Source organism: Carassius gibelio, chromosome A3 (genome assembly GCF_023724105.1).
Source record: "Carassius gibelio isolate Cgi1373 ecotype wild population from Czech Republic chromosome A3, carGib1.2-hapl.c, whole genome shotgun sequence".
Classification (NCBI taxonomy): domain Eukaryota; kingdom Metazoa; phylum Chordata; class Actinopteri; order Cypriniformes; family Cyprinidae; genus Carassius; species Carassius gibelio.
The window spans coordinates 27,795,685-27,809,200 of NC_068373.1; the positions used below are offsets into that span (position 1 = coordinate 27,795,685).

The 13,516-nt window shown below is 41.8% G+C and overlaps 1 protein-coding gene across 7 annotated transcripts in view; it reads right to left on the reverse strand.

Annotated features, from left to right (window-relative positions):
* Positions 1-4,253: 4,253 nt before the first annotated feature.
* The window catches only part of LOC127955109 (CREB-binding protein-like), a 45,134-nt gene continuing 35,871 nt past the window's right edge, over positions 4,254-13,516 (reverse strand). For 3 of the 7 annotated variants that reach the window (XM_052553432.1, XM_052553431.1, XM_052553438.1), the window contains 13 exons: positions 12,608-12,696; positions 10,904-11,044; positions 10,757-10,813; positions 10,477-10,554; positions 10,323-10,390; positions 10,093-10,243; positions 9,833-9,979; positions 9,119-9,232; positions 8,692-8,857; positions 8,417-8,584; positions 8,174-8,335; positions 7,799-8,080; positions 4,254-7,503 (listed from right to left, as the gene is read on the reverse strand). In XM_052553432.1, the coding sequence (XP_052409392.1) occupies positions 5,257-7,503; positions 7,799-8,080; positions 8,174-8,335; positions 8,417-8,584; positions 8,692-8,857; positions 9,119-9,232; positions 9,833-9,979; positions 10,093-10,243; positions 10,323-10,390; positions 10,477-10,554; positions 10,757-10,813; positions 10,904-11,044; positions 12,608-12,696 (3,870 nt within the window). In that variant the 3' untranslated portion in view covers positions 4,254-5,256. The remainder of the gene's footprint in view (positions 7,504-7,798; positions 8,081-8,173; positions 8,336-8,416; positions 8,585-8,691; positions 8,858-9,118; positions 9,233-9,832; positions 9,980-10,092; positions 10,244-10,322; positions 10,391-10,476; positions 10,555-10,756; positions 10,814-10,903; positions 11,045-12,607; positions 12,697-13,516) is intronic. The other 4 variants (XM_052553436.1, XM_052553434.1, XM_052553437.1 and 1 more) reach the window with 3 other exon arrangements.

The following is a 13,516-nucleotide window of genomic DNA, read 5'->3' on the forward strand; positions in this document are numbered from 1 at the left end:
GATAATAAATTCTTCATTTACGAGGATTAGTTTAAACATTGGCATAGGTATTTGTACACCATTGAGGGCATATTTATGAATAAAAATATTGATTTTAGATAATAAAATACCTAAAAAGTTACTTATTGTCCCTTTAAGAGAATCTACATGTACACCATTATTAGTCAACTATTAGTGTGCAGAATTATGCAACTAAATGAAAAAAGACTTTCCCATCTCGTTTGTTTATTTTCACCTGTTAAAGTGAGAATAATACACTCAATTTACAAATAAACATTTCTAAAATTTCAAGAAGAAAACCTCAGTGACCAATACAGCCACCCTTCTTTTCGTAACAGTCACAAGTCCTTCAGTTTTTGATCTGATCAGAATCAACTTTGTGCAGCGGCGACCACAGCCTCCCAGACACTGTTCAGAGAGGTGTACTGTTTACCTCAACTGTAAGTTTCCTGATTAAGAAGGGCCCAAAATTTCTCAATAGGGTTTAAGTCAGGTGAAGAAGGAGGCCATGTCTTTAAGGCCTTTACTGGCCAGCCATGCAGTGGAGTACTTTGATGCAAGTGATGGAGTGTTGTCTTGCATAAAAATCAAAGTATTCTTGAAAGATGCAGACTTTTTCCCTTGTACCACTGCTTGAAGAAAGGGTCTTCTAAAAATTGGCAGTAGGTCTGGGAATTGATTTTGAGTCCATTTTCAACCCGGAAAGGTCAAACTAGCTCATCTTTAATAATACCTGCCCATACCAGTATCCCACATCCACCTTGCTGGCATCAGTGTCAAAGGGGAGCCTGGTGTCCGTTATCAATCCAACCACAGGCCCATCCATATGGTTCGTCAAGAGTCACTCATCTCATCAGTCCACAAAATCTTTTGAAAATCTGTCTTCAGATATTTCTTGGCCCATTCTTGACGTTTCAACTTATGTGTTGTTCAGATGTAGTCGGGTTTCAGCCTTTCTTACCTTGGCCATGTCTCCGAGAACTGAACACCTCATACTTCTTTACACTTCAGGTAGGTTGCAGTTGTAGAATACGGCAGCACTGGAGGACAATGGATTCCTGGTAGCTTCATGTTTTATTCTTCTCAAATCTTTGGTGGTTAATTTGCATCTTTTCTTCTCGACACGTTTCTTGCGACTATGTTGACTTTTTGCAACAAAGCGTTTGATGGTTCTGTGATCATGCCCCAATATCTTAGATCTTTCAAGAGTGCTGCATCCCTGTGAAAGACTTTTTACAATTTTTGACTTTTGAGATTCAGTTAAATCTCTTTTTGGCCCATTTTTCCTGAGGAGAAGAATCTGCCTAATAATTATGCACACCTTGATATAGGGTGTTGATCTCCTTAGGCCACACCCTCCCTCGTTACACAAATACACATCAGATGATATGCATTAACTCCAATAAGCATGTCACTTTATACAACTTGGACTTGGAAATTATGGATAAGATGTGTGTGCACATCAAGTGATTATTAGGCAGGTGATTATTTTGACCATGTGTGTAAATAAAGATAACTGACTCACAGCCGTAAATCCATTTCTGCCACACAAGAAACATGCTGTGGTTATGGTTATGAGATGAAGAGTCCTCATTACGGTTTCAAAATCATGAGATACAAAGGCATTTTGTCAAAAATTGAGAACTTATAATTGATATAAAATTTGATGCATCAATTTAAATCTTTTACATCATGAATATAACTTTGACAATTTAGATTGTCATTGTTACGACTTGGTATGTCAATTCCAACTGAACCCTGAATATTTTAGAACTTAAAAATCTATTTTCTCTTTGTGAGGCAGACATGGGCTCCCACCTACAGGTGCTGGTCATATAATTAGAATATCATCATCAAGTTGATTCATTTCACTAATTCCATTCAAAAAGTGAATCTTGTATATTCATTCATTACAAACAGACTGATATTTCAAATGTTCATTTCTTTTAATTTTGATGATTATAACTGACAACTAAAGAAAATTGCAAATTCATAATCTCAGAAAATTAGAATATTGTGAAAAGGTTCAATGTTGAAGACACCTGCTGCCACAGTCTATATCAGCTAATTAACTCAAAACACCTGCAAAGTCCTTTAAATGGTCTCTCATTCTAGTTATGTAGGCTACACAATCATGGGGAAGACTGCTGACTTGACAGTTGTCCAAAAGATGACCATTGACACCTTGCACAAGGAGGGCAAGACACAAAAGGTCATTGCAAAAGAGGCTGGCTGTTCACAGAGCTCTGTGTCCAAGCACATTAAAAGAGAGGCGAAGGGAAGGAAAAGATGTGGTAGAAAAAAAAAAAAAAAAAAAAAGTGTACAAGCAATAGGGATAACCACACCCTGGAGTGGATTGTGAAACAAAACCCATTCAAAAATGTGGGGGAGATTCACAAAGAGTGGACTGCAGCTGGAGTCAGTGCTTCAAGAACCACTACACAGATGTATATGAGACATGGGTTTCAGCTGTCACATTCCTTGTGTCAAGCCACTGTTGAACAACAGACAGCGTCAGAAGCATCTTGCCTGGGCTAAAGACAAAAAGGACTGGACTGCTGCTGAGTGGTCCAAAGTTTGGTCCAAAGTTATGTTCTCTGATCAAATTAAATATTGCATGGATAGAGTGCCAGACTCTGGAGGAAGAGAGGAGAGGCACACAATCCACGTTGCTTGAGGTCCAGTATAAAGTTTCCAGTAAGTGATGGTTTGGGGTCCATGTCATATGCTGGTGTTGGTTCACTGTGTTTTCTGAGGTCCAAGTTCAACACAGCCGTATTCCAGGCAGTTTTAGAGCACTTCATGCTTCCTGCTGCTGACCAACTTTATGGAGATGCAGATTTCATTTTCCAACAGGACTTGGCACCTGCACACAGTGCCAAAGCTACCAGTACCTGGTTTAAGGACCATGGTATCCCTGTTCTTTGATTCTTATGGCCAGCAAATTCACCTGAACTTAACCCAATAGAAAATCTATGGAGTATTGTGAAGAAGATGCGATATGCCAGACCCAAAAATGCAAAAATGCTATCAGAGCAACCTGGGCTCTCATAACACCTGAGCAGTGCCACAGACTGATCGACTCCATGCCACGCCGCATTGCTGCAGTAATTCAGACAAAAGGAGCCCCAACTAAGTACCGAGTGCTGTACATGCTCATACTGTTCATGTTCATACTTTTCAGTTGGCCAAGATTTCAAAAAATCATTTTTGGTCTTAAGGACTTTCCTTGGGAAAGGAAAATTTGGAATTTTCCTTAGTTGTCAGTTATAATTATCAAAATTAAAAGAAATAAACATTTGAAATATATCAGTCTGTGCGTAATGAATATAATATACAAGTTTCACTTTCTGAATGGAATTAGAGAAATCAACTTTTTGATGATATTCTAATTATATGACCAGCACCTGTAACTAAAAATTGTATGCGTCAATTTAAACTTCAGTTTAACTTCAATTTAAACCGTCATAACCATGACAATTCTAAATTGACAAAAAGTTATATTCATGTCAGTTCCAACTGAACCTTGAATATAAAACTTAAATTCGATTTTCCCCTTGTGAGGCAGACATGGACTTTCATGTAAAACAAATGATACGGTCCATCAATTTTTAGTAAATGATTAGTAATAATTGCCAGAGAGGGGCAAAGTTTTTGACATCTCGCATAAATGTAGTATCTGCAAGACAAAGCATTTCTAAGTAAGTGAAGACACATACCTCAGTTTCTGTGATTTTCTATCATCACTCTTCAGACAGCGTCAGTGTGCAAGAGTCTAGGATTTCTCTAGAAGGGAAGATTGCGGTCATCCTATTACACTTATTGCAAAGAACAAACTATAAAGAGGCCAAATTTAGAATGTAACAACATTATTTTCACAAAAAATTTATAACGGCATATTTCACAATGCTAATCAAATGTCGGAATGCGCATAGAAATTGTGAATTGCAGTACAAGGGCTCTAAACTGCAGTTGCATTTCTCGGGCTCCAGGAGGTGCAGTGAAGCCAGTGCAGAGCACACACTGCAATCTGACGCTGAAGATATGTAAAACAGCCAGTTCGTTGAACTAGCTACACATTTTCAGTTGCAATTAAACAGTAAATCTGATCATTGCATTTCTAATGTAATGTTCTGGTACATTAAAACTACACTGGCTTTATGTAAAAAACAGTCAGTCAGGTGTTCATTTAAAACTTTGCTAAGATCAGAATTTTGCGAACATGCAAATCGAACTCACCAGAAGCATCACATCTGTTGCACACAGTTTATTTAACAATATGGTATATAAGTACGAAACAAGTTCTTAACCAGTTTATACAGCGATCTCAATCTTTTTTCCTTTTATTTACAGTATGTCATCAAGCTGCATGATTTACATTAAAGATTTGTTCACCTTCAATTCAAGTTTCATGAGAAGAAAAACAAAAGAGGTTGATTGAAGAACTCTTTGAACAAATCAGCAGTCAGACGAAGCTCCGGCCTCATACGCGAGGTGGAGGGGACATCATTGATGTTTCAGAGATCAAACGAGAAAACAGGAACATCTTCCTACAAGAGACAACTACTGAATCCAGGCCAATAAATTAATGCATTTGGGCACCTTGAAAAATAAGAGCAACTTTCACAATTTGCTCACGTTTGTGTGTGTGTGTATGCGTGTGCGCAGTATCCAAGCTCCTTTCTGTACAAATGAATACAGGTCCTCTGTACAAACTCCACAGTTTGGAGAGAAAAAGGCGGCGTGTCCTTTACCAAACCTGGTAAATGTGAATACTTAGCAGACAGGAATAAGGATTGATCCTGATCCTAATTCCACACCGAGTATCTTACAGTCCCCTAAACACGCACACACTCACAAAACACAAAAAAAATAAACAAAAACGCAATTCAGTTTGCAAACTTACAAAACGAAAGTCTTCAATAATAAAATCAAATATTTTGCCTTGAGAAATTCCATTTAAAAAGTCCATAAGCTCAAAATACCCCCTTCCCCGAAAAAAACAACGAAAACAAAACAATTAAAAATGTAACTCGTAGACCAGGACTGCAATTCGGCCGGTCTGACAACCCTCCCAGAAAAAAAAAACCCTTTGTGATTCCGCTCTTTACACAGTAATTTCAATCCCTCCAACAAGGAAGAAAAAGCAGTCCATTGGTTGTGTAAACCTATTAGTTCATTTAGTCGTCTTCTCAAATTGTACTTTTTTTGTGTAGAAAACACACCTCTCTTTTCAAAAAGAACGTCTCTTAATGCTACAATCCCTCGACAAACTTCTCTAACGTGTCTCCCGTGGTGTCCCCAACCATACTCAAGTCGTTGGTCAGCCCTCCACGGTTTGGCGTGTTCAGCTGCGGAAGCATTGCATTCTGTTCGGGTGTGCACAGGTGAGCCTGGTCCATGGGGCCGGACATGGGTCCCGCCAGGCTGGGGTGGGACACGCCAGAGTGCAGGGCGGCGTGCTGAGGCGACGGCAGGGGCTGCATGCGCGGGGACGGGCTGGAATGTGGCGGCTGTTGGGACGGGGGACGGGGCGATTGCACAGGTGCAGGCGACCTCACTTGGTTGCCCAGCACGTTGGCCATGGCCTGTCCGGACAGGTGAGCTCCCTGCGGCTGTCCTGCAAGCATGTGGGGCTGGGGACTCATGGAATCAGCCTGTGCCGGTGATCCCATTTGCTGCTTCAGCATCTGCTGCTGCTGCTGTTGTTGCTGCTGCTGCTGCATCATGCGCTGTTGCAGCATGTTTTGCTGGGCGTCCATGCTCATCCCAGTCTGGCCCATCTGAGCCATGGGCGGCATCTGACCCATTGGCCCAGCGCCTCCTTGCATGGACATCTGCTGCTGCATGCGGATTTGCGAGTAACTGGCCGGGCCTTGAGGTTGCGGGAATCTTCCTTGTCCTGGAGGCATCGCTCCCTGTTGTTGCTGCTGCATGCGCATTAGTTGCCTGCGGAACAGCTGCTGGTTTCCATTGTGCGCAGGGTTCATCATTTGTCCCTGGGATCCGAGGGCGCCCATGGCTTGGGTGGCGGCTGGCTGAGGCTGCTGAGGTGGCATGACGGGTCTCTGAACGGGGCCTGTTTGCATCGCAGCCATGTTCTGCATCCCTGGCTGACCTGCGAGCATGGGCTGCGGGTTCTGCTGCTGCGGTTGGCTGGCTTGGTATTTCGCCGTCCGCTGTTTGATAAACGCGGCCATGAGATGCGGGTTCGACTTGAGGATATTGAGGACCTGCTGTTGCTGCTGAGGGGAACTTGGTGATTTTAATGTGCGAAGCAGATCCTGCAGTGCTCCTGGAGCAATGCTGCTGGTCAACCCTCTTTGCTGCATGCCTTGTTGCTGCGGGGCTTGTGGCTGCGCCTGTTGGGGCGGCATGACGGACTGCATCTGTCGTGGCTGCTGCTGTTGCTGCATCATGGCGCGCTGCATCATTTGCGCCTGTTGCGGTGTCTGCGCTACCTGAGACTGCTGCGGGGGCATGGCCATCTGCTGCGGTGGCACTTGCTGTGGTGGAGGCGCCTGCGGATTCTGCATGGACCCTTGCATCCCAGCTGGCCACTGGCCAGGCTGCATGTTCTGAACCATCTGAGGACCACGAGGTGCCATCATTTGCATGGGGGTCATCATACGAGGTTGGTTCATCGGCATGCCATTCACGTTCATATTCATCCTGTAGTCTTGCTGCTGCTGCTGTTGTTGTTGCTGCTGCTGCTGCTGAACTTTGGTCATCATCTCTATTTGTTTCGCAACCTTCAAAGCCTGCTGTTGCTGCGGAGAGGGCTGGGGCTGTTGTTGAGGCGGCATGGGCAGGGGTGACTGCTGCTGGGGCAGAGGCGAGGACTGCGGGCCTGGCTTACCCTGCGGTCCTGGTGTAGGTGGTTGGTTGGGGAAGGTCTGCACCATTCCAGCCACATTCGGATGCGTCTGCTGGGGCTGGTTGGCTAATGGCTGCGAGGTCTGAGGCGTGTTAGGCTGCTGTAGTTGCTGAGAGTTGGGCGTCCCTGGACCTCCTGAGGTAGTTGGGGAGGGCAGACTGGAAGGCATTCCTCTGCCCTGCATTAGTGCCATTCGCCGGCGCATCATCTGTGCCTGCTGCAGCCGCTGCTGAATCTGCTGCTGCCGCAGCTTGTGCTTGATATTGAGACAGAAGGGCACGGGGCACTTGTTCTCCTGGCAGTGCTTGGCATGGTAGCAGCACAACGCGATGAGTTGCTTGCAAACAGGGCAGCCTCCATTGGTCTTGCGCTTGCAGCCCTTGGTATGCTGCACTACACGCTTCATCTTCTGACAAGATGGCAGAGAACAGTTGGCATTGCGGCACTGGCAGGCATGCACCAGCGACTGGATGCAGCGTTGGATGCTGAGGCGTCGACTCTCCTGTGGGCTCTTGTTGGCTTCACCGCCCTGGTTGTTGCTGTCGTCGTCCAGGCCCAAACCCCACTTCACCATTTGGTGCTCATGGCCCTTGGAGTTGTAGCAGTTAATGCATAGATCAAAGTCCTGAAAGAAATCAGAAAAATAATTGATATAATCTTCTGGTCATTCCTAGCACAGAATGTTAATTCACTGTTAAGTGAATGGAGATTGGTGTTACATTCTCTTTTGGAGAAACAGTTGTCAAGCAAGGTTCGCTCCTTGAGAGGTTTGAACCTGCAACATTCTAGTTTAAACCTTATTTATATCTTAATAAATTTGTGATAAAATAGTAGTGTCGGTTTTTACAAAACATCTGTTGGATTGCAAACAATGGCAACAGACTTAACAGCTCTGTCAAAGCCACAAAGAGAAGGCTGACCTCGCAAACGGTGCAATGCCAGCGTGTCTCTACGTGGTGCTTGCATACGTTGCAAGTGTACACAAATCGGTCATGGCCCTGATTGTGTAGCTCCACCAGCATGCACATAGAGCTCCATTTGCAGCGGCGTAGGGAACTGAACTCCCAGTGCTTGTCCCTGGCCAGTGTCAGGAAGGCATCACGGCCATCCATCAGATCGCAGGTCAGCAGCGGGTCAGGATCCATGATCGGAGGCAGGGTGTTGATCATTGGACCAGCATGCAGGTGGATCACGAAGAAGACCTGGATTTTAGGAAGCAAGAGGGGTTCTGGTAAGTACTTGGCACACCAAGCGAAATAAATGGTATTCAAGTAAGCAAAATTGTCAGGTCCAACCTCTTTGTGCTTCTCCATTGTTGCATACAGCTTCTGGGACAGGTCATTAGCTACATTCGGCATCCCAGGCTTCTTTTTGTTTGCGCGGCTCATGCTGCTCTTATTTTTATTGGTCTTTTTATTGTTCTTCTTTTTGGCATTCTTGCTGTCAACTTGGGTTCCCTGTGGAAGAAAACACTATTTTAAAAAATGGCTACAGACTACACTAAACACTCATTCACACCATTTGACTCTCTGACTAACCTCTGTTGTCTCAACGGTGGCTGTATTCTCCTCCTTCTTCCTTTCCTCCTCCTCTTGCTCCAGCTCCTTGATGCTTTCCTCTAGAACATTAGGCCAGAAATCACCCTCGAAATAGGGCAGCTCATTGGCACTTGTAAGCCGGTCCTCTGTGGCCTGCTTAAATATGTCCTGCATAGCACAAGTGAGTCATATCTGTGTAAGTGTGACATTAACCTGTTGTGAAAGAAAATTAACAGACCGCGTATCAACAAAAAACAAATTCAGTATTGGCATACTTTATAGTCATGGAGTATTCTTTCTGCAAAGGCTTTGTCCAGCATTTTGCGGTACCACTCCTGCAGTCTTTTAGGCTTGGGAATCTTCTGATCAGAAGGGTGACAGTGGAAGATGTAGTCGTCTCCTTCACTAGGTGGGCAGGCCCAAATATGGCCAGTCACATACCTGTAGGTGGGAAAAATCAAATCCATTAGTGTATAACCCTACCAATTAGATCACAAAAGCATTTAATGGTGAAGTGAAAAATAAAGACTTTTAAACAAGTTTCCCGGTTTATTTTTTGTTGGACCAACAGCTTATGAATGGTTTATTTATTGTGTACTCGTCATTTTAAGCTGAGATTTGAGAAAGCAAGTATTTTAACACTAAAAACAATTACACACATAATCTTTAAGAAACGATTTTAAACTTCAAGGTGGTACGTACCCAAGTTTCTTAACATACTCCAAATAACCGATGAGGATTTCATGGTAAACTGCGGTTCTTAGCATCCGAGGCTTGAAGAAGTGAATACTGTCAAGATATGATATGTATACCCGTCTGGAAAGAGAAGTCAAAAAAGACAACCAGTCAGTTCAATCTGTTCAAGACAATATCCCTTTTTCTAGGGATGCACCGATACCACTTTTCCAGTTCTCACCCGATACGATACTTTTATTTCTGGTACTTTTCCGATACAGAATGCTGATACAGCTTTTTTATAGCATTGTATTTATTTTTTTATATTGGGCACAGAAACCAAAAGAGTATGTATAATGTTAGCTGGTTGACTTTATTAAATAGAGTCAAACCAAAATCTTCAGACACCTTCAACATTTTACATTATCACAGTTTATTCTCTATAGTTTAGGATATGGTAATAAAATATGACAAGAACTCATAGTTAAACTGTGTCAGAACATATTCATCTTGATAAAGTTAGATAGCTGATAGAAAGGAATGTAATCGATTACAATCAACAATCAACTAATCAATACGTAGTAGGGCAACCCTTAGACTTAATGACTGTCCATGGTTTAAAGAATTTTGGCGTATAATTTCTCAGTTTATTTCGCAATCCTCACTTACATTAATTAACTGTAGTGTCCTGTACCCACTAGTAAAAAAGTTTTTCCCCATTGATCAGTATTTGCATGATACCTGGTGTTAGGAAAGGGACACTCAGATCCGTATTCCTGAACGTGCATGCCGAAGAAACACACATCGACTCCATCAATCTCCTCAAATGCAAAAAGTGCTTTGGTTCTGTAGGGAAAGCTTTCTGACATCTCTCCTGAGTCAACAAACCTGCAGAGAAATGACGTGATGCAACATCAGCTCCTGTCAATTCAGGTACATGCCAGACTTTGTCAACATGAAATCAAAACTGAACCAGTTTACTTCTGAATACATTAAATTACCTGGATTTCATCCCAGGTTTGATCTCCACGGTCTTATCAGAGCTGGCCACCACCCGCACAAACACCTCTCCGGCCTCAGGGTGATTCTGCCTCTTCAAGTACTTGTTAACTCGGTCTTCTATGTATGAACCCAGCCTTGTGCTCTGCAACCCTGATCAGAAAAACACAGAGGGTTACTAACTTCCCTCTGCAATAGACAGAGACAATCAAGATGTGTCAAAAGCACTCACTTTTAGCAGAAAACTTGTTTTCCTTTCTCGTTTTCCCTGACTTCTTCAGGCAGTTGTCACAGATGAAACTGTTAAAGCAAGAAGAGACAAAGCAGTTGTAGGATCATGTCATGTCCTGCTAAATATCAGGAGAATAGCGTGACAAGATGCCTACCCTGATGGCCAGATGACGTCATAATGCAGTACACAGATTTGATGCATCTTCCGACCACAGTCTTTACATTCGACAAAGCTGTTAGACAAAAGGTGTTAAAAACCCAACTTCGACAAACATGTTAACTTTCATATATATATATATATATATATATATATATATATATATATATATATATATATATATATATGCATTATTATACATACTATAAAGACATCATTCTGTATATAATCTAAACCTCATCGGAGAAAATTTATTAAATGCATTAAAATGGTCTTACGGCTCAGGGTCCAACATGTCATTTTTCTTCTTTTCAAACTGCTCCTTTGATATCATACTGCAGAGAGATATATAAGATCAATTCTTCACCGCACCTTCATACGTGCACAACTGTAGGATAAACTGTGTAATTTAACAGAAGTAAAACCTCAAAGCCTTCTGGGCGGCAGATACGTACGTCTGCGGCTGGGCTGGGTCGTCTCCCAGGGTGACACTGTCGCCCTGAATCTCGTTGAAGCACTTCTCACAGAAGTGATACCTGTCGGCAACAAGGCCATATTTGGGTGAACTGGGGCCAGCACACAAGAGCACAGGCAAACCGGCACACGGAGAGCAGCACAAGAGCGCAGAACACAGGGTCGGGCAGAGATCGACACACAGCAAACAGGCCAAGGCAGAGCACAGGTTAGCATTCAAACTCACAAATGAACGTGAAATCAAAAAATGATGGATGACTACAAGATGGTATGTCTTTTCATGCACTAGAAAGTAACTACATGCCTTTTCTGGTTGACTTTAAGAACAAATTAAAAACATGAAACAGAAATGAAGACAATGAGATGGAGATGAGAAACATGCTAGGGCTGTGCAAAAATCAAATGCGATTTTCATGCGCATCTCATCAGTAAAGATGCTCCTGTAATTAGAAGTATATCTCCAGCACGTGCGTTCAGATCAGGGTTGCTAGGTTTTCACAACAAATCCTGTCCAGTTGCTTCTTAAAACGAGTCCAAAACTAACCCAGTTGCTAGTCGCAATAAAAATTCCTCCCCGGGGTTAAAATATAATTTTTTTGGAAGGGTTGCCGTGGTAAAATTCGCATTTTAGGGGATAAATATCACGTTATTGGTATTGGGATTGCTTCAAACCGCGGACATGAAAAACAATCGCAGACTTGGCAACACTGGTTCAGGTGGCATGGCAGTTGCTACACAGAGCCGAAATCTACTGACAACTAACACAAAATCGCTTTCAAAATTGACAAAGAATCGCTTGCGATTTTAACATCGATTTTGTATAGATTGTCAGTGAATCAGTGAATTTCGGCTCTGTGTTGTAAATTCCAACTGGTGTTGCCAAGTCTGTGGTTGTTTTTCATGTCCGCAGGTCAAAGCGACCCCAATACAAATAACGTGATATTTAGCCCCTAAAATGCTAATTTTACAAAGGCAAACCTGATAAAAAAAAAAATGCATATTTTAATCACGGGAAGCAATTTTTTTTATCAGGGAACCTCCCGGAAAACACGACTGGGCTAGTTTTGGACTAGTTTTCAGAAGCAACTGGGCAAGATTTGTTGAAAACCTGGCAACCCTGATCTGAACGCACGTGCTGGAGATATACTTCTAATTACAGAAGTGTCTTTACTGATGAGATTTGCAAAGCCCTAAAACATTCACTAATGTCAGTTATAGAAAAGTGATGCACCAGAGCTTTTCCAGGCATACTATTTTTAATACCATGACAATTAAGGCTATAATATTTTTGGGGTGATTTATAAGATAAAAACTGTGATTTACAGGGTTGCAGTTCTGTAAAAATTGTGAAGTCATATTTTGGTTTTATTCTGATTAAATGTGCAGCCCTAAAGAACAGTTTTCAGGATTTACACAAACACTAGTGGGCTGGTGGGTTGGAGATCGAGGCTTGACCCACAAAGTATCACCAATTTAACCTTAAGCAAGACGCTTAACCTTTGAGCTTGTTTTTATGACTGTTTATTAGGTGCAAACAACTTTTAGTTAACTGAGTGGTAAAAATCACAAGCCTGATCTCAGTGCATCACAGTCCCACTCGGAAAGTCATTAATGGCCTTCTCATTTCTCACACCACTGATCATGTCAAGGGTTACCTGTTTTGGTAGCTGTAATATGTGCCGTCTCTGGAGATCGTACAGAGCTGTTTGCCATAGCAGCAAAGCGTCTGAGGTGAAAACTCGTACTGTGGAGACAGAGAAAAAGCAATTCAAGTTCCAGGCTTTTTAACAAACAGAATTAAGTTTTCAATCCAACTTTTTGAAAAAAATTTATATAAACTGTGGCTGTCAAATGAAACCCGACTGAAATTACAGATTTACTAAAGCTTTCAAAATTATCGTTTGATAATAGTTATAAAACTGACAGTTTAAAAGCTCAGACTTTGTTTTATATCAAATGTAAAAAAAATAAAAAAATTCTTATTGCGATTTTAGGATGGAAGGCGAGGTATAAATGCTTTACAATTGTAGGTAACACTTCAGAATAAGTTTCCATTAATGTTAGTTAATGTATTAATTAACATGAACAAACAATGAATAATACATTTATTACTGTATTTATTCATCTTCGTTAATGTTAGTTAATGAAAATACAGTTATTCATTGTTAGTTCATGGTAATTCACAGTGCATTAACTAATGTTAACAAGCACAACTTTTGATTTAAATAATGCATTAGTAAATGTTGAAATTAACATGAACTAAGACTTATAAATGCTGTAGAAGGATTGTTCTTGCTTAGTTCATGTTAACGAAAGTAGTTAACTAACATTAACTAATGGAACCTTATTCTAAAGTGTTACCCAATTGGATCCATGCACTGAAACAGCACTGACTAAAATATATTGATTAAGCGTTGGTTTTGGCACACCAAAAAAAAGATTTTGGCTGGAACCAAAAACTTTTTTAACTGTTTATATTGTAGTTAATAATAACAACATTGAGTTGCACTTCAGAGATGCTCTCAGTTTCAGGTTAACGGAGTTTGAGCTCATTTGAAGCGTTC